Genomic DNA, 22,333 nt, shown 5'->3' on the forward strand with positions numbered 1-22,333 from the left:
TAAGGTGTGTAAATGTGACAGCAGGAATTTATGAAAACCTCAGTAACTCAGAGTATGAAAATATTTCTAAAACTAAAAGAGAACAGAAGTCTATATGGCAGTGCGGTCTGTCAGTCATCCAGATCATGGTAATCCTTTGCTCTTGGAAACTGGAGAAGAAGTCCATTTGTCTTTTATTCAAACTTTGAGAACAGAACTCTAGTTTTAACCTTTATTGGATCTGCTGGAAACTAAGTAAAATCGTAAAAGTAACTACAAATATTTGTTACAGCTGCTCCGTTTGTGAGATATTAATATCTGGATGGACTAGGGCTCGTTAATACCTTTGGGATGAGCTCAGTTTGAACTTTGCAGTTTCAATTTGCACTTTGAGCCTAGGCTCGTTGCTCGCTGCGCCCCCCAGTGGTGACTTACGGCAGCGCAGGAATATATCTTCGCGCACGTCGCAGTTTCTCACAATTGTGAACAGAAAATTGTAGTTTATAACATGACGTACGTATTTTTCCCATACTGACGAGTTAAAGTGAAAGTAAAAATAAGTAAAAGAAAATAAATGTCAACTTATTTTGGTTTTGTGTGGTTTTTGGTGTATCGCGGCCACCGTAGGCGCTGCTCTGGTCATGTGACCGAGAGGAACTGTAAACATAAAGGCGGAATGTACAATGACAGCCAGATTTGAGCAGGAAAAACGTCGTTTTTCCTCGCGTTCACACCCGAAAATGGTTAAAAACTAACCTGTCGTTACCGTAGCTTGATGTTAGCCATCTATCCTCTGGCTGTCACTGCAAAGGTAAGATGTTTAGCTGTGAAAACTGCGCTGCTTTCAATGCTAATTCCGCTAAGGTAAATCCTTATTAACCCCAATAAACTCCGAGTACTGCTGATATGGTTTGTTTTTCAGGTACTCTCTTGTAATAAGCGAATAACGGCTACATAGCTTTAGACATGTGACCCGTCTGTTTATAAAAGGCCACACAAAAGCATTTAGTGTTATTTCTTGAAACAGCAGTATTAATATTGAGTTTTGTGTGTTAAATGTTTCAGGATGGCTGTATCTCATCCGGGACAGTCCTCCCTGGTACACAGCCTGGCCAAGCTCCTTCGTGAAAATGGTATGAATGTGCATGTGTCTTTGAATACGGAAGAAAGTATTTAGTAAAAGACTTTTCTGCAGCCAGAATAGCTGAGTTGTTCATGTGGAAATGTTGTTCTCACTTTAAGCTCAGGCAATTATCTGTGACAAATATGAAGGTTTCCAGACAAAAAGAAAGTCCAGAGTGCTCAGAAGGTTCATCTAAATCATGTGACGAAGGTGCTCTTTGGTGGGAAAAAGGATGTCAAAAAAGAAGAAAAATCCAAGGCACTCTTCTTCAAATATAAAAAGGCTTTTTATATTTGAAGAAGAGTGCCTTGGATTTTTCTTCTTTTTTAAATATGAAGGTTTGTTTAAAATGACCTGGTTAGACGTCTATTCAAGTACTAATAAACGCGTGGCTTATACATATATAAACATATTCTCTGCATTTTTTTTTATTTAAATCTTGTTTTATTTTGTAGCTAAACTGAATCTTTCATCTCAAACTACTTTCAATAGGACACTGAAGTCACAAAATCTAAGACATACAGTATATATTCATATAGCACATACAGTATATGTATGTATGTATGTATGTATGTATGTATGTATGTATGTATGTATGTATGTATGTATGTATAAATGGAAGAAAATGAAGTCTCTAAGTGGAAAAGTACTGGAGGAACATCTCGTTCCTTAACTGTTGTTTTGTCATTGTAGTTATTAAAAGCCTGAAAAGATGCTGGTGAATCATAAGATAGGATAAGTCTTTATTCGTCCCACCGTGGGGAAATTCAAATTGTTACAGCAGTATTTAAGTTTAGTAGGGGAATCATGACGCTGGATGAGGTGGGAGGGTGTGGAGAGGAGGAAAATCACGTGGAATGAGATGTGGAGCATGGAGGCTAATAGGCTCAGCTTCATCATCAGAGCCACTTATGATGTCCTGCCCTCTCCAACCAACCTACATCTCTGGTATGGAGAGGACCCAGCCTGCCTGCAGTGTGCAGCCCCAGCAACCCTCAAACACATCCTGGTGGGTTGCAAGACCAGCCTGACTCAAGGAAGATACACCTGGCGCCATAACCAAGTGTTGAAGTGCTTGGCTGCCGAACTTGAGGACAAGAGGGTCACCATCAACGCCATGCCTTTCAAAACCCAGACCACCCTCCCACGGAAGACAACATTCGTCCGAGAAGGGGAGAAACGGAGAACCAAGCCATCACCTCCAAACTCAGGCCCACTGGACACAGCCCGGGATTGGGAAATGCGGGTAGACCTCAGCCAGAGGCTCACTTTCCCGCCAGAAATCGCAGCAACCAACCTGCGCCCAGATTTGGTCCTCTGGTCCAAGTCCTGCCGGCGTGTCTTCATTGTGGAGCTGACTGTCCCGTGGGAGGATAACATCGACGAAGCATTCGAAAGAAAAAGGCTGCGTTATGCTAACCTAGCAGCTGATGCTGAGGCGCGGGGATGGAACGTAAAGGTGTGGCCAGTGGAGGTTGGCTGCCGAGGCTTTGTAGCCAGGTCCACCACACGGCTCCTGAAGGAAGTTGGGATCAGAGGACAGGCCCAGCGGAAGGCAATAAAAGAACTTGCCAAAGCAGCCGAACGGAGCAGTCACTGGCTGTGGCTGAAACGGAGGGATGCAACGTGGGCTGGCTGATGACCACGGGGTGCCACCATATGACACACACCCAGGTCTGATCAGCCTGTGGCAGGCCAACCTTGGAAGAGGGTGTATTGTGTTAAGAGGCCGAAACACCTGATGAAGACAAGGCACACAACTGATGACGTGTAGATTTGGTGGTGCCCCGCGATCTTGTCCAAACTCCACCCCACAGTCATGTCCGATAGGAGTTATCGTGCTGATATATTTTAGGGATATTAACAGCTAGTCCTATCTAGAATCGTGTGTGTGTGTGTGTGTGTGTGTGTGTGTGTGTGTGTGTGTGTGTGTGTGTGTGTGTGTGTGTGTGTGTGTGTGTGTGTGTGTGTGTGTGTGTGTGTGTGTGTGTGTGTGTGTGTGTGTGTGTGTGTGTGTGTGTGTGTGTGTGTGTGTGTGTGTGTGTGTGTGTGTGTGTGTGTGTGTGTGTGTGTGTGTGTGTGTGTGTGTGTGTGTGTGTGTGTGTAAGAAAATGACGTCTCTAAGTGGAAAAGTACTGGAGGAACTTCTCGTTCCTTAACTGTTGTTTTGTCATTGGAGATATTAAAAGCCTGAAAGGATGCTGGTGAATCATAAGATAGGAGTCTTTATTCGTCCCACCGTGGGGAAATTCAAATTGTTACAGCAGTATTAAAGTTTAGTAGTGGAATCATCTTCAAAGGAGAAATGTGTTCATCAAAAAAAGAAAAGAATGAGCAGAGATGACAGTAATGTTTGGAAAAAAGTGGAAAGAAAAATCTACTTAAACATGCCTTGGAGTTTAATAGTAAAAGAAGAAGCATTTCCACATAAATGATGTTGAGAAAAATATAGATATTATGACCAAAGAGCTGTATTAGAAGAGCAGTGATCATGTGACGCATACATCATGCCTAGTGTCTTCAGTGCAAACTTGTGGGGGTCAGATCTCGGTTCAGTGCTGATATGAGGTCAACTGAATACTAGTACACTGAAGGAGCTGAGATGTGCTGGAGAAGCCTTTGCATGGCAAATCTCACCCACCCAGAATCAATACAAGATAAAAATGAATAAATAAGTGCCATTCTGGACAAAAATGTGTTTTGGATATGCTTATAGAAATTATACCATGGCAGTTGTGTGTTGAAATCAAAGCTAAAGGGGCTCCTTTTATTTTTTCTCTTCTTATTCATGTTTTGGCGAAGTGCTGCATAACCTCTCAGAGTTTTCTGTTTCAGCAGTAATAGACAAATGTGTCCTGTGTTCCTAAATTACCTGAATAACATACTTTAAACATTTGTCTCATTTAACATATTGGAAACTTTTGAGTGAAAATGTTTATTTAGGGGGAAACATGGTTATGTTCCATCAGGGATGTTCTCTTTGTGCAGATGCACATAAAACGCTTTACACCTAAAACGTGTGAAAAGAGTCCAATGCAGAAACTCTTTGATACATTTCACATTATCTGTACTTTTCCCAACCTTTTTTCCCCCCCACTTGATGGTGTAATAACTGGCTATGGATCCAAATGATTTCTGTACGGGTCGTCTTTTCTCTGCAGGTGACTTGGTGCTGGATGGCAGCAGCACGCTGACCCTACCAGCTGCCAGCTTACAGCAGCTTACCAGGCTCTTTGAACAGTACTTGCTGTCCAGACACCAGCAGCATGGCTTCCTGGCGCTGCCCTCTCACCCTGCTGATACCGCCTCCCTGCTCCAGCTGCAGTTCCTGTTTGACATCTTGCAGAAGACCATATCCCTTAAGGTGCGCCTTGGGACCCTCGCATTGGATTGAACATAATAAGAAAGGCAGCATAAGTTCTCCACAGTAGCATCAGATATGCTTTACATACATTTAGACTTTGAAATCGTTTGAAACTGACAAAACATTTTGTTATTACTATAAAAATATAGTAAAAACTGTTCAAATATAGCTGCTTACACTGAGCCTCTGCAGCTTTATGATGTATCTTATTGTTTAAATGCAGCTCATCAACGCACCGGGAGTGAGACTACATTCTGCTGTGAAAATCTTCCCTTTCAAGTCTCTCAAGTGTTTAGAGGTAGCGTTTGTTTTTTGCTTATTTTTAACCAAACCCCTTTCTCACACCAGGCTTATGTAACAGTAAAGCTCATGTTACGTGTTTGTCTTCGTTCCTCCCAAGCTAAAGAGAATCCCTCCACACCTCCTCGAAGGGTTAAGAGGAGTTTACTCCCAACTGGAAGTATTTACTTGCTCAAAGAGCCTCAGCTCCATGGAGGTACAGTCTGTTAGCCGCCAGGTGTCACTTACTCACTTAGTTGGGAGGGAGAATAACCGGCTCATCTCTTCTCTCTTGGCTGTGCTATTTAGGAGCTGCTTTATCTATGTGGAGGAGACTTGAGCTCTGCACTGCCTTGGTTGGAGCTTCACACCCTTAATTTCAGCTACAACTCAATAGTCTGCCTTGACCAGTCACTTGTGAGACACACCTGCACACTTATCCCATCTTTAGTGACTTATTTGCTGATTTCATTTTCATCTGACTGAAACTCTCTGCTCTCTCCTCTATAGAGTTTACTAAATGTCCTGAAATCTTTGGATGTAAGCCATAATAAGATTCAGGAATGTGCTGAATTTTTAAAGGTAGGATGGATACTCCTGTATCCTTAAAGGAAATTAATTTTAAATGATGAGTTTTCCCTGGTTACTGATTCTATTTTCTCACTGATTTCTCCCTCAGCCCTTGAGTGAGCTGGAGCACTTGAACCTGGGCTACAACTGCCTGCAGGGGGCGCCAACGCTGGGTCTGAGCGCAACGTCCAAGCTCCTAACGCTCATCCTCAGGAACAACGAACTGGAAACGATTAATGGTAGAGTCGCCTGGCATCCGTCCTGGAGTTTCTGATCTAGTCCTTGTACCAGACAAATGTCTCGGATCAGATCAGATAAAGAATTCGGCCAATGAAATCACAGAGATGATCAAGGGGTGAAGAAAGAAAAACAAACCAAGGGAAAAAACGTCATACTTAACTTACTGTTTTGGAAATTCTTCCTTTTGCCTTGGATGTGGTTTTAAATCCCACACTTAAAGCCTTAGATGACCTTGCATCTGCCGGTTCATGTGGTCTGTTCTGAGAATCAAATTAGATATTTGATATGAAGGTTTGTTTTGTTCTTCGTCTTTTTCCCTGCGTCGCTGATAAAACAGGTGTGGAGCAGTTGTCTGCGCTGCAGCACTTAGACTTGGCCTACAACCTGCTGTTGGAGCACTCCCAGCTGGCTCCTCTCTCCCTGTTGCACTGCCTCAACACAGTAAGGGCACACCTTTGCCCTCAAACGCTGCCATATTTTGCACATGCGTTGAGATGATTGTCTTACCGGATCAAATGTCATCTGTGGTCATAGTTAAACCTGGAAGGAAATCCTCTATACTTCCAGAAGACCCACCGCTCCTGCACTGTCCGACATCTCTCCCCGAAGGCGGCCAGCCTCAGAGTAAGTTAGTAGTTATATTTAGGACTAAAGCCATTATCAAGTAGACAAGGGATCTGGATTCAGTGTCATCTTCTTTTTCTGTTTCTTTCCAGTTAAGACTAGATGGAACCCCACTCTCCTCCTCTGAGTTGTCAGTAAGTCAAGCACAGAGCTGTCATTTTTTTAAATTGTATTTCATATCATTTGCATTATAATAAGATGGAATCCACATTTCTGTCCCAGTCAGAATTCATGGTGCTTTTGAATTCATATTAATAATATCTTCAAAATTGAATTTAATCTGGACTCTTTGTATTATCAATCCTCAACTCACTATCACTTAGGCCAGGCCATCCCTGTCCAATTCAAAATAGACAATATTCCCTTTTTCATACCAACCTTTGCATTGTTGGACGTGTGCCTCATGTTCTCTTGCACAAATACCTGAGATGTTTTCCTCTATTTTACTGTAAAATGTTTTGTTAATCTTCTGATTTCAGCCTCCTGTACTTGGCATATAATGATAAAACCTCCACCGTGCTTTACTGTGTGCAGGCTGTTGTTTTTTTGCAGTAAGCTGGTGCTACATGGCATGATCTACAAGCCTAACTTTTTCCTTTTTCCAGGTGCTTCCAAAAGCAGGCAAACGGATCGTCCAGACACAGACTTTTGCAGCAGTTACCGTCCCACCAGAGCCAGGTAATCAGGAGGCGTCCAGTGGAGCAGGAGATCTGAGCGACAGCCTGTCTGTTGGAGACGGAAGGGCCTCACGCTTGCGGAAGAAGAAGTCCCGGGTAGGAGTCATTGCTTTTGTTTTTTTTTCTGTTTCTCTCTCTTTGTGATGTGAATTAAATCGTATTAATAGCTTTGTAAAATAGTCTCATCTCACACTTGTGGACAGAGACAACTTAGCAGCTAAAGGACTGTCTCAGAAAATTAGAATATTGTGATTTTCTGTAATGCAATTACAAAAACAAAAATGTCATACATTCTGGATTCATTACAAATCAACTGAAATATTGCAAGACTTTTATTATTCTAATATTGCTGATCATGGTTTACAGCTTAAGAAAACTCAAATATCCTATCTCAAAAAATTTGAGTATTCTGGGAATCTTAATCTTAAACTGTAAACCATAATCAGCAATATTAAAATAATAAAAGGCTTGCAATATTTCAGTTGATTTGTAATGAATCAAGAATGTATGACATTTTTGTTTTTTTTTAATTGAATTACAGAAAATAAAGAACTGTATCACAATATTCTAATTTTCTGAGACAGTCCTGTATAAATGAGCCATCCCTGTTGTGTTTCAGAGCAAGGTGAAGGTGCGCAGGGCCAGCATATCCGAGCCCAGTGACACGGATTATGAGTCCAGACCCTTGTCCTCCGCACAGGGTTTGTTACTGCAAAGTCATGGCAACTTATCTTCTTACTGGCTCATAAAATGGATTTAAGCTGACTGTCAACGGCTGGCCAATGTATAAAATGTCAACTTGATGTTTCTTCTCCAGACATTGTTCTTCCCCACCAGCAGGAGATCGAGCGCATGTCCAGCTTCAGGGACCAGCTGGGGGAAGACTGGCTACGATATCAACACCATCTAGACGGTGGATCAACCACTAGCGTCACTACGGCTGCAGACACACACCGTCCAACTTCTAACTGTCAAACCCTCCCCAACGGCTTCGGCGCCTCCGCCCTCTGTCCGCACGCCGATCCTGGCCTGCAGCCGTCTCCGTTGTCCAACGTGGAAGTCCCAGAAGTCCCAGAAATCCTCCCACCACCACTTCTCTCCTCAGAACGGAGGATAGAAGCCGATGACATGGAGCACGACCTGGAAACAGACTCCACCTTGCAGTGGCCTGGTCACAGTAGTCAGCACACGGAGTCCACTCTGGAGGGCAGCACGGCGGACGGCTTCGCCGTGAAGCAGGAAGTGGTAACTCCACCTCAGTCGAGCCCTGAATCCCAGAGATCTGCTACGAGAGTGAGTGGAGATGTCCATCACGTTGAAGAAGAGGACTTGGGAGGTAGAGTTTGACATCACGATAGACGTCAGGAGACGAGCTCAGCAGCCGCTTTGACATCTTTTCTTTCTGCTGCTTCTTTATTTCTTTTTCTTGTTAGTTGACCTGTGTCACCCCCTGCTCGTTGGAGTTCTGTCTGGCAAAGAGGAGAAAGGCGGTGAAAGTAAGGAGAGCAGGAAGAAGAGAAGAGAGGTTTTCTTGCGAGTTAAGCCTGGACTTCTGCTGGAGGTGGACGTCCAACAAGGCCAGGAGAGGTGTCGTCTGGAGCTGGACAGCCTCGCTCGGGTGGAGACAACCGAGGCTGCCTGGACCCAAGGGGTGAGAGGATGTAGAGACAGAAGTTAGCTGTCAGAGCCTGGGAGCCTTTGTTTTCCCAACTGTCTGCATATATATACTGTGTGTGTATGTATATATATATATATACATATATATATATATATATATATATACAGTGTATATATATATATATATATATACACACACACACACACAGTGGGGAAAATAAGTATTGAACACGTCAACATTTCTCTCAAAAAACATATTTCTAATCGAGCTATTGACATGAAATTTTCACCAGATGTCGTCATCAACCCAAGTAATGCACATATACAAAGAAATCCAAACATTTATGTCCATAAATTAAGTTATGTGTAATAAAGTGAAATGGCACAGGGAATAAGTATTGAACAAGCTTACTGAAATGTATTTAATACTTCGTGCAAAAACCTTTGTTGGTGATTACAGCCTCAAGACGCCTCCTGAATGGAGAAACCAGTCGAATACATTGCTCAGGTGTGATTTTGGCCCATTCATCCACACAAACTGCCTTCAAATCTTCAAAGTTCCGGGGGTCTCTTCTGTGAACCCGGATCTTCAGTTCTTTCCAAAGATTTTCAATTGGATTCAAGTCTGGTGATTGGCTGGGCCATTCTAGCAGCTTTATTTTCTTTTTCTTCAACCAGTTGAGTGTTACCTTGGCTGTGTGCTTGGGATCGTTGTCTTGCTGAAAGATCCACCCTCTTTTCATCTTCAGCAGCCTGGCAGATGACGGCAGATTCTGATCAAGAATGTCTCCATACTTTTCTCCAGTCATTATTCCTTCAATGATATGAAGTCTACCAGTACCACATGCTGAAAAACAGCCCCACGCCATGATGCTCCCACCTCCAAACTTGATTGTTGGTACAGTGTTTCTGGGGTGATGTGCGGTGCCATTTTTCCTCCAAACATGTTGTGTCTTATGACATCCGAAGAGTTCAATTTTGGTCTCATCTGACCAGAGTATGTTCTCCCAGAATGTCATGGGTTTATCCAAATGTTGTGTCGCAAACTCCAAACGAGCTTCAACATGCTTCTTCTTCAAAAATGGAGTTTTGCGTGGTGTGCTGCATGGAGGCCATGGAGGTTGAGTGCATTACTTATTGTTTTCTTTGAAACAACGGTACCTGCTGATTCCAGGTCTTTCTGCAGCTCTCCACGAGTGTTCCTGGGCTGTTGGAGAACCCTAACGATGATTGTTTTGACTCCTCTGTCTGAAATCTTGCGAGGAGCACCTGGCCGTGGCTGGTTTATGGTGATGCTGTGTTCTTTCCACTTCCGGATGATGGCCCCAATGGTACTCACTGGAACTTTCAGAAGTTTAGAAATGCGCCTGTAACCAATGCCTTCAGTGTGTTTTGCAACAATAAGGTTGCGTATGTCTTTGGACAGCTCTTTGCTTTTACCCATCATGCAATGCTTCTTGTCTAACACCTTGCTGGTGAGAAACCTTTTTAAAAGGCATCAATCAGGACTGAACCAGCTGATATTACTTTGCACTAATAGGGGACAGGTTAACTTTCTAAATACTGACAAACTCCAGCTGTTTTCTTGGCTTTCCAGACCTTTTTACCCCTCCTTTTCTTCATGTGTTCAATACTTATTCCCTGTGCCATTTCACTTAAATGTTTGGATTTCTTTGTATGTGTGCATTACTTGGGTTGATGCCGACATCTGGTGAAAATCTCATGTCAATAGCTTGATTAGAAATATGTTTTTTGAGAGAAATGTTGACGTGTTCAATACTTATTTTTCCCCGCTGCATATATATATATATATATATATATATATATATATATATATATATATATATATATATATATATATATATATATATATATATATATATATATATATATATATATATATATATATATATATATATTCATGGTTAGTACCATTCTCCAGCCTTGGATCCTTTCTGGCAAAGTAAACAGTCCCCAGTCTCTAGCTGGACTCAGCACTCTTCCAAATTGTTTCAAACTGTTGAGAAATGCTGCCGCAGATGCTGGTAAATTTGATTGTGTAACGAGCAGCTTGGTTTCTCTAAAATAGCAGGTCATTTCGAAGAAAAATGCTGTGTTTTCCACGAGTAAATTAAAATTTGGGAATGACAAAATTTTCCAGCAGCGCATTTCGGGCACATATCCCGGTTAACCAAATGGTGAGTCAGTCCTATTTTAAATCTTACCTAGTAGTAGAAGGCATAGAAACCAAAGAAAATCCATGCACTGAACGTTTTATATTTGAGGAGTGGAGTGAAAATGGACTATTTAAAAAGATTTAATACGCTAGATAAATTAACTCACGATTCTCTTGGAGAAAATTCCCAGAATGCACATTATTTAACTTTCTTTGACAATCTAATCTCTCTGGGTTTACTTTGTATTTTCATCGACTGACAAAAAGTCAAATAATTCCTAGTGATTTCTAGTAGCGCTTATGATAGCATGACAATAGCTTGAGATTCTTCTCTCTCGAAACTCAGTAACTCTGAAAGCAGCTGAAGCATATTATTACTTTGTTAATACTGAACAAACAATACCTTGCCTGAGAGCTCGCACGAGAAAAACTAATACAATTACATCACTTAAATAGTTTTTCCTCACATACTTGGATCTTATTTGTCTGCCAAAGAAAGCTGGTTCTGACTCTCTTTTAAGTAAAAACATCACTAGTTGGTGAATCTGGAACCTGAGATGGGACCTCTGAAGTAATGTAACAGTTGGTTATAAATGACTCGAGTTTTTATAGGGCTAATGTTCACCTATAGTTTATTTTCACTACTGAAGCATTCAAAACCAAACATGCATGTCTGTATAAAAACATTCCCAATAGGTGGGTATCTGTTAGCAGGGGTCTGGGATGGTTTTACATGGCTTTACTGCTGTTGACTCCATTATCAAGAACGGCCCAGTCTTTTGGACCCTTGATAAATGACTCTGAATTTTTTTTCAGGATACTGAAAATCTGTTACCGGCCGTGGAGCTTCATTTCGACTACATCAGCAAGTCAAAGAGGAGGAGATGCTACGTCCTGCTGGACGATGACCCACAGCAGGCAGCACAGGTGAGCTGACAAACTCTCACACACTTGCATCTACAATATGCACAAACGCAGACAGCCGAGGCCTGCTGGCAGGAGCACATGTATGATTTCTCATGTGCACACCCAAATAATGACATGCGTGACCTGCAGAGCCCGTTCCATAAAGCAACGAGCATTCACGTAAAAGGAAAGATACCCACCCACTGAATTCCTGGTCAGGCCTTACAAGTCTGGTCGTGTTCACCAGCTGCCCTCTACTTGGGCTGTTTTGTTTTCATGTCTGACATCAGCCTCCGGCAGTACAATCTGTACCATGTTTACTAGCTTGTGCAACATAAAAATCTGTTCCAGATAACACTTTAAAGGAACAGAGTAGACCAGCGTGTGATGCTTTCATTCACTGGAGTTGTATATTTTGTTTAAACAAATACGGACAGTAATGTCTCTTTTATTTCGAAGGCTTTATGTCATTGTGATGTAATCAATCATGTGGTCTTACAGGTCTAAAAGTTGTGCAAGTATGACTTCAGTTGAACAATATCACATGACATATCGCTCATGTTTTATGAACAAAAACTAAGCCAAAGTGCAGAATGAGCTTATGGAAACTAAATGAACCCTTACTGTTTCCATGGAAATTAAGGATGGTAAGCAGGAGCCAAGTGGTGCAAAGCACACTTGATTCATTGATTATCAGCAGGCGTGAGCACCTCCTATAAAAGCAGAATATTTGGCAGTTTGCCTGTCAAGTGTCTTAACCCAATGCCAGGGAGGAAAGACATAATGCTTTACAGGTTGTGGTGATAATTACCTCTGTCCTTGCTCATAACATAAGTCCATCTGTCTTTGGTCCATCCATTAACTTCTGCTTATCCAAGTTCTCGTCTGGTAGAGATGATATTCCATTAGGATCTGCTAAGGAGCAGCTGATTTAGTCATGATATTCTGAAACATGGAAGTTTTGCCAAATTGTAGTAAGAAATATGAAACAAAGCAACTGACTTCTTGTCCCGCTTTAAAAAACAAATAAAACTTAAATGCAGACATAATCCCATTTTTATATGCTCACACTGTGCACATATGTCTAACTTTTTCCTTGGCTAGACTTTAACGGGTCTACTGTCCCACGTGGCGGAGGAAAACCAGCGCCGCAGCTCGGAGGTCGACCCGCGCTGCGTTCGTCTGCAGTGCCTTCGCTGCAGGTCCGAGTTCACGCCTCGGGGCAAGGCTGGAGAACACGGAGCTCTGGGGAGATGGAGGAAGACGGGGGATGTGATGCTGCCAGAGGGGGAGGAAGAACCGGGTGAGGCCATGCTGATGGAGGCCGAGGGTGAAGGAGTCAATGGAGGTGAGAGCAGTGAAGATTTTCAGGTTTGTGCACATTAACGAGGCTTTGCACGTTCACCTCTGGGATGATTCAGCAACTTTCTCATCTAAACAAGGACAAGTTTGCTGAATCAAACTCATAGGATCTTACGTGTTCATGAAAGTGGTTACTGCTTGCATTTCTTTTGTTTGAATCAGTGTCAGGAGGCTTAGTGGTTAAAACCAGAGATACGGTTGAAGACAAGGTCGCACCTTGCAAGTGGCAAGTTCATTCTACGTCAGAGCGCTATCAGGCTCACACTTGCAGTTTCGAACAAGACTACATAGTTGCACCAAACAAAAAAGTCTTGTTTTCAGCCTCACTTGAGTGAATCCCAGGAGTTATCTGTTGTGTCCTCTAAAGCTGGCTGTTCTGAGTTCCCACCTGTATAATCACCGCGGGACAGATAACACCCTTCGCTCCAGCAGTCTCCTCCCTGCGATCCGACCAAACCTGACATTTAAACCTGCTCGGGCACGCACGGACACACTGCCGGGCTTTGTTCGACAGATGTTTTAGGAATCCCTTGAAACCGTACGCCTTTATTATGTAGCTTAGTCTTGTTCTGCTGAAATTTCAGACGGCATGTGCGCGATTCATTCGCACGCGTCTGAATTTAGACATTTATTTGCCTCCGGCTTTGAGAATTACACGTGCTGCAAAACATTCCTCTGAAAGTATAGTTTCTGGGTTTTTTTGGTGTTGTTGTTTTATATTAAAGTATTTTAGGTCTTATGGTATCCAAATGGTTGTTCCTGAGTTGGATTTAAATTGCACTTAATTTACCACACTTTCAGGTCATTAAAGGGCAAAAAAAGAAAGGAAAAGTTCCCTCCCAGAAACTGCTACAAAGGCATGCCAGATAAATAGTTTTTTCCCTAAATCTCTCAATGAACGTCAATTCTAATCAAAACAACAAACACTGATTTTGATGCATAGTTTTGAATTTTTTTTAAATTATTGAACTATTTGTTTAATGATTAAGAAATGAGTTTTTACATACAATGGGGAAATGATGCAATCTCATGGTAAACAGAATGTTTTGGGGGTTTTTTTCTTCCAAAATGAAGCCCTGACATTATATTATATGCATGATTATATTGTATAATCGTGTCAAGATTAAAAAATATTTTTATGGGACTCCGTTTGACTGTTGTCCTCTAATGACCCGAAAGACAGTGGCATTGTGTAATCAAATTGATATCTAAAGTGATAAGATCATTAAAATAATTAGATTTTTAGTAGTTTTGATAAGGGAGATGATGATCTTTATACATTTTATTGGTGTATCAGTTGCATCTTTGCTCTACAAATTTGTTTTCCTGAAGACGTATATTTCTCAATTTCTCTTTTTTCAGTAGAAAGTCCTACTTGTCCAGAATGTGGCAGCGACCATGTGGTTCAGGTGGCCGAGCTGTCGACCCCCTACAGCAGCACGCCGGTGTATCATCAGTTGCGTCCTGACGGCCAAGACGACCATCTGGACATAACCCAGGGTTCTCCCAGTGTCAACAAGGTCTTGTTTTGTCCTTTCCTTTAATCAATATTCCCGTTAACCAAAGCTCAATGACCAGCTGGATGTGGTGTGTTTATTTCAGCAGGATGATTTCACGGACGCCAGCATCAGCAGCAGTCCCATCCAGGACGCTGCCACCACCACAGGAGATCCCACATTCGTCACGGCCCGAGGAAGCTCCTTCTTCATCGGAGAAGGTCCAGACGACACCAGCAGCCTCTCGTACAACACAGAATGCCAAAGTAAAGAGGATCTAGCAGGAAGTTACCACTACACCGCCACGGGTACGACGCCACCTCCAGGCCAGCCTACGGGCCGATCCACTCCCAAAGGTGAGCTGGAAACCCTTTTCAGCATCCACTAACAGACATGCAGTTAATGTATGTCACGAGGAAACTATCCATGGTGCTGGCCTTCAACTTAAATTTGCTCTATGATTAAGATTCGTTGCAACTGCAATTTCAACTTGGACCAAAGCAATACATGTGTCAGACTAAGAAAGCAATTTGTCTTATCTAAATTGAAGGTTTAATGAAAGAAGGTGCCAGAGGCAAATTTAGATTACGATGATGGTAAAAAGAAGTTGCCTTGACTTGACTTTTAAAGAGCTACATGGAATAATATTTTTTAAAAAACAATTTTTTACCGACTTGAGTATAGACCCTGACAACTAAAAGAGTATTGATAGATGAATTGTGTCAGCCGCACGCATTTTATATCCAAAATAACACCGTGATGTTGGCAGAGCTGTTTATTGGAGGAATGTCTAAACAGCTGTAAAACTTAAGTGGTATTTTATTACTTCGGATTCAAGTCGTACACATCAGCTGCAGCAGTTACGCTACATTCGCTGCGTTTCCTCCACCGTTTTTAAGTCTTAATTCAAAGTGATCGGAGATGGAGGAAGTATTCTCATATCGCAGATTTTGCGAGCTGCGGGAAGCCTTGGAGGCTTTTCTCTCCCTCTGTGACGGGATCGAGCTCACCCACATCTGCCGGCCATTTTTGGATGAACCACATGGTGACTGTGCAGTGAGACAGATTGGAGTCATTACTGGTGATGGGAGAGGAATGAAAGCCTTTGAGAGGGAGGACTGAGCAGTAATGATAGCTTTCTCTATCTTCTCTTTTTCTGCAGTGCTCCAGTTGCAGAGGGAGTAGCATGTAATCTGTCCTTGTGAAACCACTGACTTAAACCAGAGATAACTCGCACTCATCCAAAAAACACTGACAGACACTGAATAGACTGTCTTTCATTGGGAGGGTTGACACAATGCACTCATTGTTGCAGGACAGAATCCTAATTTTCCTGTCTTTCTGCAGAACGCCACTGTGTGTCTTTTACCTTTTTAGAGCATTTTCTGACCGTTCAAATGCCTCTTTAATCTAATCTCAGTTTGAACTCTCTTCAAATCAAAGACTCCGGGTTTATTTTGGCCTCTGCGGGTCCGTGCCCTGTCATTTGTGATTAGCTCTGATCATTCATCAGCATTCAAATGAGGCCCCGTTGCTGTTCTTTCTTGGATTTATTGCTCTTAAAGGCCTCTCTGCTTGAGAGTGGTTGGCTTAAGCTGTGGTCTGCTGTTCAGAAAATCTGGCTATGGTTTTGTAAAAGCCAAGAAATATGTAAGTATTCCCACTGGTGCCAGGAAACTATGGCTTAACTATCAGTGGAAGATATCATTTGAGGGGATGAATAAAGGAGCCAAAAAGCAACTTATTCATTAGAGTCTGTGGTGCTGAAAATGCAAGAAATGATGGAAGGAGAGTTTGGCTAAGTACTCTTAAAGAAAAATGCTGAGATTTTACAACCTAGGCCCTATGTTTCCTGTACTTAATTATGAATAATTGACGGGCACTAAACTCACACAAGGGATAATTACGCTCAGCGAAGTAAAACCCAGTTATTTCTGGGATACACAGGTATGCGTGGATTTAAAAGTTGAGGAATGAAATTGGGATCGAGATTCAGAAAATGAATTAGTTCATATAACGCAAGCAGAACCCATGATCCATCATTTACCCAGATTTTAAAATGTTAATTCTTAGTCAGAGCAGCTGCTTCTCTGAGAGACAGAAAAAAAGCACGTCGTCACATCTTAACTGAGCTTACAAGTATTTCCTGAGTGTCAAAATGTGACAGGCTTTGGTTTGGAAAGAAATCCCCAACGACTTGGGCTGAACAGATGTAGACCAACTTTAAAAAGCCGTATAATCACCCAGTGATCTACCGTTGTGCTTGTAGATGAGCTGGATCTACTTTCCGAGGACTACGAGGCGGTGGACCATCGACTAAAGCTTTTCTTGGATGTAGACGTCTTCGAAGAGGAAGAGGAGCTTCACTCCTACCTCAAGGTTTGTAAGTCGAGAACATTCGTGCAAAAGAACAAGATCTTGTCTCCATCATTCAAAGGAACTTTGAGCAGATTTGGTTTTTAAATTTTTACTCATGTCAGGAAGCCGTGTAATAACCAGAATCTGTGTTTAAATCAATGTTTGGCAAAGATGGCTGCCAGTCTTTTGTCTTTTATGTGGATGTTATTGATTCATTTATGAGTGCAGCTTCAGTAAGTCCCATAACTTATCGCCGTGATGGTTGAAAGAATTCCCCAAGTGGTGACAACTTTACTAGACTTCATCTGTGGTTTCATCTCACTCAGCCAAGACGAACACTGTCAGTAAATCTTCAGGAACCCGCCCGCCTTTGTGGAGCTCCTTAGACAAGTTTATGCTCCCCCCTGTTGTCACTTAAACATTTTTTGAAACACATCCTGGACGAGCTTCGTGTCGGCGTGATACGCATTTTCCCTGCGAGACACCTGGACGGAGAGCAAAGAGCAAACAAACCCACAGCTGGAGACGCCGACGTCTCACTCTATTTATCTCACTTACGAATATTAAGTCACTGACAGCGGCTGCTTGAGCTTTCACATGTGGCTTTTCTTTTTTGTGTTATACGAGAGGAAATAAATAGGGTTGTTTTTCAACCTGAAGCTGTTTCGTCTGAAAATATGGTTATTTGAAGATTCCTGGTGAAATTGTATAATAACCCTGTCAGAAAAAAAGTCATGCATGAAAGCAACTATATATGTCAGAAAATGTTGTGAGAGATTTTGCTCTGTTATGTCATGCATCCTCTTTTCATTTTCTTCTAAATGTTCAGATGTCAGCAGTTAAGTTTGGGGAGCCTGGAGAGGTTCCTTCGCTGTTGGTCGTGTCAAACCAGAGGATCTATTTCCTGGAAATGAGATCAGACGTGCAGTAAGTACAGCAAATTTTTCTCTTTTCCCTCCGTGTGTTTACATTAGACTGATTTCTACACGGATAATCAGATAATTGTAGCCTTTTATCACACTTTTTGGCAAATATGTGTGATACACCGTGGATCCAACCATCTGTGGATGAAAGGATGGAGTCTTTTAGTCATAGTTCGTGGCTTCAGCCAGACAATCACAGAAACTCCAGATGCAGAATCGTATGACCGAGAGATAAAGATGGCTACGGTGGATCATTTTACTGTGACCCGGGTCTGTGAGGTCACAAAACTCTGAAAATGTCAACGGAGAACTGAATGACAGACCAAGTGGCTCAGAAAAGGGGATTTTTTTCTTCTTCTTCATATGTCTCCGTTACATATTTAAAATATATCAGGCTGGTTTGTATTTTAATTTGAGGACTTCTGACTCTAACCTTTGTGGTGAGAATATAGGACAGGTTTCATTCTGATATTTCTTTGATTGCCAAACAGAAGAAATACCTGGATGTGTTCTTGCTCCGCCCTTTTTATGTGGGATGCATCCAGTGGAGACTTGTGTTGAAAAAGTATTTATTTTTGTAACCAATCAAACAGTAGATGTTACATGTACCGACTTCCCAAAAAATGCAAGTCCGGACCTGAATTAAGAACCAGCCTCTCCCTTGATTTTATCGAGGTCTTCATGCCTGCTAGAGATCATTTCATCATGGGCTGATCATTAGATCCCATGAAAGCAGAAAGGGGGTACTTGGCATTGCCTAATCATTTTTTTGTTGTTGTTTGTTTGATAAATATCACAGTTGAAAAAGATAAATGCTGTGGTTTGTAAATCTACTTTGATCAGATAATTTTTCTTTTTTATAGTTGTATTTCCTAAAAAGGATAAAAGAGGGGGGCTAACGTTTGTTCATGAAACTCACACAACCGATCTCTTTTTATCCACTTATTTATAATTCTGCTAAGTTTATATATCTCTATTGCATTAAGACTCTACTGTTTGGCATTAATTGTAGAAACAAAGAAAGATTTCTTTTTTTTGTCCAAAATAAACTTTGAGTCTAGTACGTAGTGATTGTTGGGACGAAGTGCAATGAGTCAGAGCGTGTGCAATGCTTTGAAATTTGTTAGCAGTCGCTCTAAAGAAAAGCCAGACCTTCGTAAAAGCGGTGTGAGCACACTGAGCTCTTGGCGTGGCCTTTTGAATTGGTTCCTAATCTAATCTGCCTACTGAGTGCTAATTTATCTTCTATTGACAGTCCATTTTACAGTTACATAGGTGTGACCAAATGCATGAATGTTTAAGTTAAAGTAAATGTTTGCAAAGTGGAAAGCTTAAAGGTTATGAGTATAAAGTGTATATATATATATATAATATTGAATCATTATCATTGGAGAAAAAAGGTCCTGATGGGGACAATGATTCAAAAGAGGGCGCCACAATGCTGTAAACTTTTGTGATGTTCAATCGGGAGGTGGGGTGGTGGGTAACTCTACACCCCTCTGTTCAGGATGTGGATAATGTTGCATAACCTGCAAAGGTTTCTGGGTCACATCTTGAAAACGCATTGACAACACAGTGTCTGCAGAGACTTTTTCCTCTCTGGTATCTTCAGTCTTTCTTCTTTTTATCCGCTCCGTCGCATAAATGAGAATAATTGTTGTTTGCCGGTGCAAACGGGATGGACTTCCCTCCAGTCCCAAGCTCTTGTTGTGACGCTCGTCCAGATTTATGCGACCCAGAGCCACTGTTATTCTGAATATGAGCTTTTTGTTTTGATTTCTGAACATTTACGCATCACGTAACTGGATGAAGTGATGAAATGCGTCATCTGTGTTTGTTTTTTGCACTTTCTGATGTCTTATGTCATATTTTTTTCTCTCTTCCCAGCAGAGGTCTGCTCACTGACTGGCTGCAGAAGAAGGATAACTACCCAATTCTGGATCTCAGCTACCTAGAGGTGGGGCTGGGTTCCCAGAGCATCCACATGGAGTTTGGTGACGGAGGTGTGGCTTACACACTTCTGGTGAGGGACAGCGTGCGCTGCAAACGCTTCTTTGGCCTTTTGACAGGTAAAATGAAACCCGATCAAACACAAGCCCCCTGTTATTTTAGTTTTGTTTTTTTACTGCTGCTCTATGCAGGATCTGTGGACTGTCGAATCCCCTCGGCAGATACTGGAACAGCCTGTTCCTCGCCACAGATGAGAAACCCAACCAGCTCGGCTGTATAACTAGTACCACACCACATTTGAGCTTTGTGATTCCTATTTGTGCTCCGTCTCTCTCTGTGGTGGTGCAGAACATATCCACTGCAAGGGACAACCAGAGGATGAGAGGAAGTCCTTTTACTAGAAAACAGCTCCTTTTAAAGCTTAAAATTCCTGAAAAAATGCGTAAAATGAATCTCCAAACATGTGGAAGAACAGAAAGCATAGTGGAGTGGCTCGGCCGCTCTGTACATCGTTCTGAGTGCGAGGGGGCAGTCTGTTTGAAAGCTTTTTTTTTTCTTTTTTTTTTTAAATACCCTGCCTGTTTGTACGTTTGCCAAGGCATGGGCTCGGGTGAGATATGTTTCCAGCGCCGTGTGTTTGTCTCACAAGGTTACTACAGGCCAAATGTCCTGAATCTGGGTAAAGAGGTGAGCCGCGGGTAAACACCGAGCGCTCGGAGCACCACCTCAAGTTTTGTTTCCCATTTGCACCAAAGTAAACTTTTCTTTTCTTTTTTTCCTTCTCCCTCCTTGTGTAAGTGTCCGTCTCCCTTGAGAGGTTTTTATTTTGGTGTAAATCCATGAAGAGCATTCATTTTCTTGTTTTCTCTTGCGGCCGAAAACGTTTGCAGATTGTTTCAGAAACACCACAGAAGGTCGTCTGAAAGCAGGAATATTTTTAGGTGCATTTTTGAAGTCGAATTAAAATCAGATTTTCTTTTTTTTTTTTTTTTTTTAAAGCATCTTCTTCTAGCCTGAATTCAAAGATAGCCAAGTTGTCTCTTTTCTTTCTGCTGAATTAACCCAAATACAGCTGTTGAAATATTTTTCCAGAAGAAGCATGGAAACGCTTAACCATAACAAGTCCTGTCTATCGTCCAAACCGGCTTTTACCATGTGGACAAAGCTGAAAACCACAACTGGAATGATGATGGACTCTCTGGCTGGGAGAACTGGGAAGGATGTGGTTATAACCGAGCCATCTATCTGGAGCTCGGAGCTTCTTTCTCCAACCAAATTTGACACAACTTAATTGAATCGTGAGAGATAACCCGAGGCCTGGGGAGTTTACAGCCCGAGAACGAGGGGGGGAAATGTTTTTTTTTTTTCTCACTTTGGAGTTTATTAGTTTTGAGTATTGTACTCAAACTTTGTCATAGGAGATTTGCGATAGATATATCCCTAAAACAAATATAATAGTTAACAGACAGCAGTTCCTTTAGAAACAGGAATTTGAAAGTCTAATCTGTCTCAGCTGTCTTACATATCAAACGGTGATGTGGTATTTGCCTTCATGTGAAAATGATCAGGGGCATTGGTGTTGACGTTGGAAGCGGTTAGAGAGTCTGGGACTGAAACGAGAGGAAGCTGCATTGTTGACATAGACCAGAGCACCATCCAGAGTCCATTTGTTGCAAACTTGGTTCTAAACACGCTCTGCCTGTCGCCTTTGCTTACTCTGAATTGAAGTCTTGGATGGCACCTCGCTAAACTTGCCACGTTAATACGTCATTTAATCTCTGCGTCGGCCGCTCGCTGCCTCTGCTCAGACGGGCCAGCAGTGCGGCGGAGGCCGACCCAAGCCCGCTGCAGATCGTTGTCGGGGAGATCAGAGAGATCCGACACCTTTGTCCAAACCATTGAAACCGAAAAGGAGAAGTCAAACATAGCAAACATTTTTACTCCATTACAAGAAGCAAGTTTGACTAAAATTGACATTATTTGACGGTGAATAGTGATCCAAAAAATATCAGACGAAGTACAGAACACCAATTTGACCGTATTCACCCAAAAGCAATACATTTTTAACAATCTCTCTCATTTGGGCTTTTTCTTTTTGTGGTTCGAGTGTCAAATCAGCTCTGCGTCAATCTACAGTCAGTACGTGCACATGCAGCGATTCAAGGTGGTTGGAGATCTGATCAGATAATGACATGCAGAAGATTGGATCAACTTATCTGATCACACATGCTGTTCTGAGATCAGACTGAATCAGATTGAATAAACCACTGTAACCAGAGCATGGCTGACTCCGTGGCGCTAGGTGGCGCTGTACCCGAGGTAACCATGGTAACCATTTCAACAAAGAGCCACTTCCGGTTGACCTCCGCTTAACAACAAGGAAAAAGTGCATTCTAAGGGCCAATCCCAATTCTCCTTCACTCGCCCTTCTTTTCTCCACTCGCACTTCTTTTCTCCCCTAACCCCTAAAAAAGAAGGGGGAGATTTTAGGGCACTTGAGATCTAGGGCACTTGGCCCAGGTGCCTGTCCCATTTCTCCTACTCCCCCTCGTTTTCATCCCTTCCCTGATCAGGAAGCAGAGAGCCAAAAGCTGTTTTAATTTCAGCTGTAGCGCTGTTAATATTGCACTTTATTAAGTTTTAATATTTTTTCAGGTATAAAGGTAACCTTAAGATCCGCAACCGGGGC

At 42.1% G+C, this 22,333-nt stretch overlaps 1 protein-coding gene across 1 annotated transcript in view; it reads left to right on the forward strand.

The window, feature by feature from the left end:
* The first annotated feature begins 627 nt into the window (after positions 1–627).
* Positions 628–22,333, forward strand: part of stk11ip (serine/threonine kinase 11 interacting protein) — a 36,073-nt gene continuing 14,367 nt past the window's right edge. The window contains exons 1-22 of the mRNA XM_061715757.1: positions 628–790; positions 1,045–1,112; positions 4,264–4,466; positions 4,690–4,764; positions 4,867–4,962; positions 5,055–5,162; positions 5,256–5,327; positions 5,425–5,554; positions 5,893–5,996; positions 6,090–6,179; positions 6,272–6,313; positions 6,785–6,952; positions 7,476–7,557; positions 7,674–8,192; positions 8,290–8,505; positions 11,458–11,576; positions 12,660–12,903; positions 14,283–14,437; positions 14,520–14,769; positions 16,683–16,792; positions 17,601–17,698; positions 19,582–19,763. Of these exons, the coding sequence (XP_061571741.1) occupies positions 1,046–1,112; positions 4,264–4,466; positions 4,690–4,764; positions 4,867–4,962; positions 5,055–5,162; positions 5,256–5,327; positions 5,425–5,554; positions 5,893–5,996; positions 6,090–6,179; positions 6,272–6,313; positions 6,785–6,952; positions 7,476–7,557; positions 7,674–8,192; positions 8,290–8,505; positions 11,458–11,576; positions 12,660–12,903; positions 14,283–14,437; positions 14,520–14,769; positions 16,683–16,792; positions 17,601–17,698; positions 19,582–19,763 (3,130 nt within the window). The 5' untranslated portion in view covers positions 628–790; position 1,045. The remainder of the gene's footprint in view (positions 791–1,044; positions 1,113–4,263; positions 4,467–4,689; positions 4,765–4,866; positions 4,963–5,054; positions 5,163–5,255; positions 5,328–5,424; positions 5,555–5,892; positions 5,997–6,089; positions 6,180–6,271; positions 6,314–6,784; positions 6,953–7,475; positions 7,558–7,673; positions 8,193–8,289; positions 8,506–11,457; positions 11,577–12,659; positions 12,904–14,282; positions 14,438–14,519; positions 14,770–16,682; positions 16,793–17,600; positions 17,699–19,581; positions 19,764–22,333) is intronic.

Source organism: Cololabis saira, chromosome 24, assembly GCF_033807715.1.
Source record: "Cololabis saira isolate AMF1-May2022 chromosome 24, fColSai1.1, whole genome shotgun sequence".
Taxonomy (NCBI): Eukaryota; Metazoa; Chordata; class Actinopteri; order Beloniformes; family Belonidae; genus Cololabis; species Cololabis saira.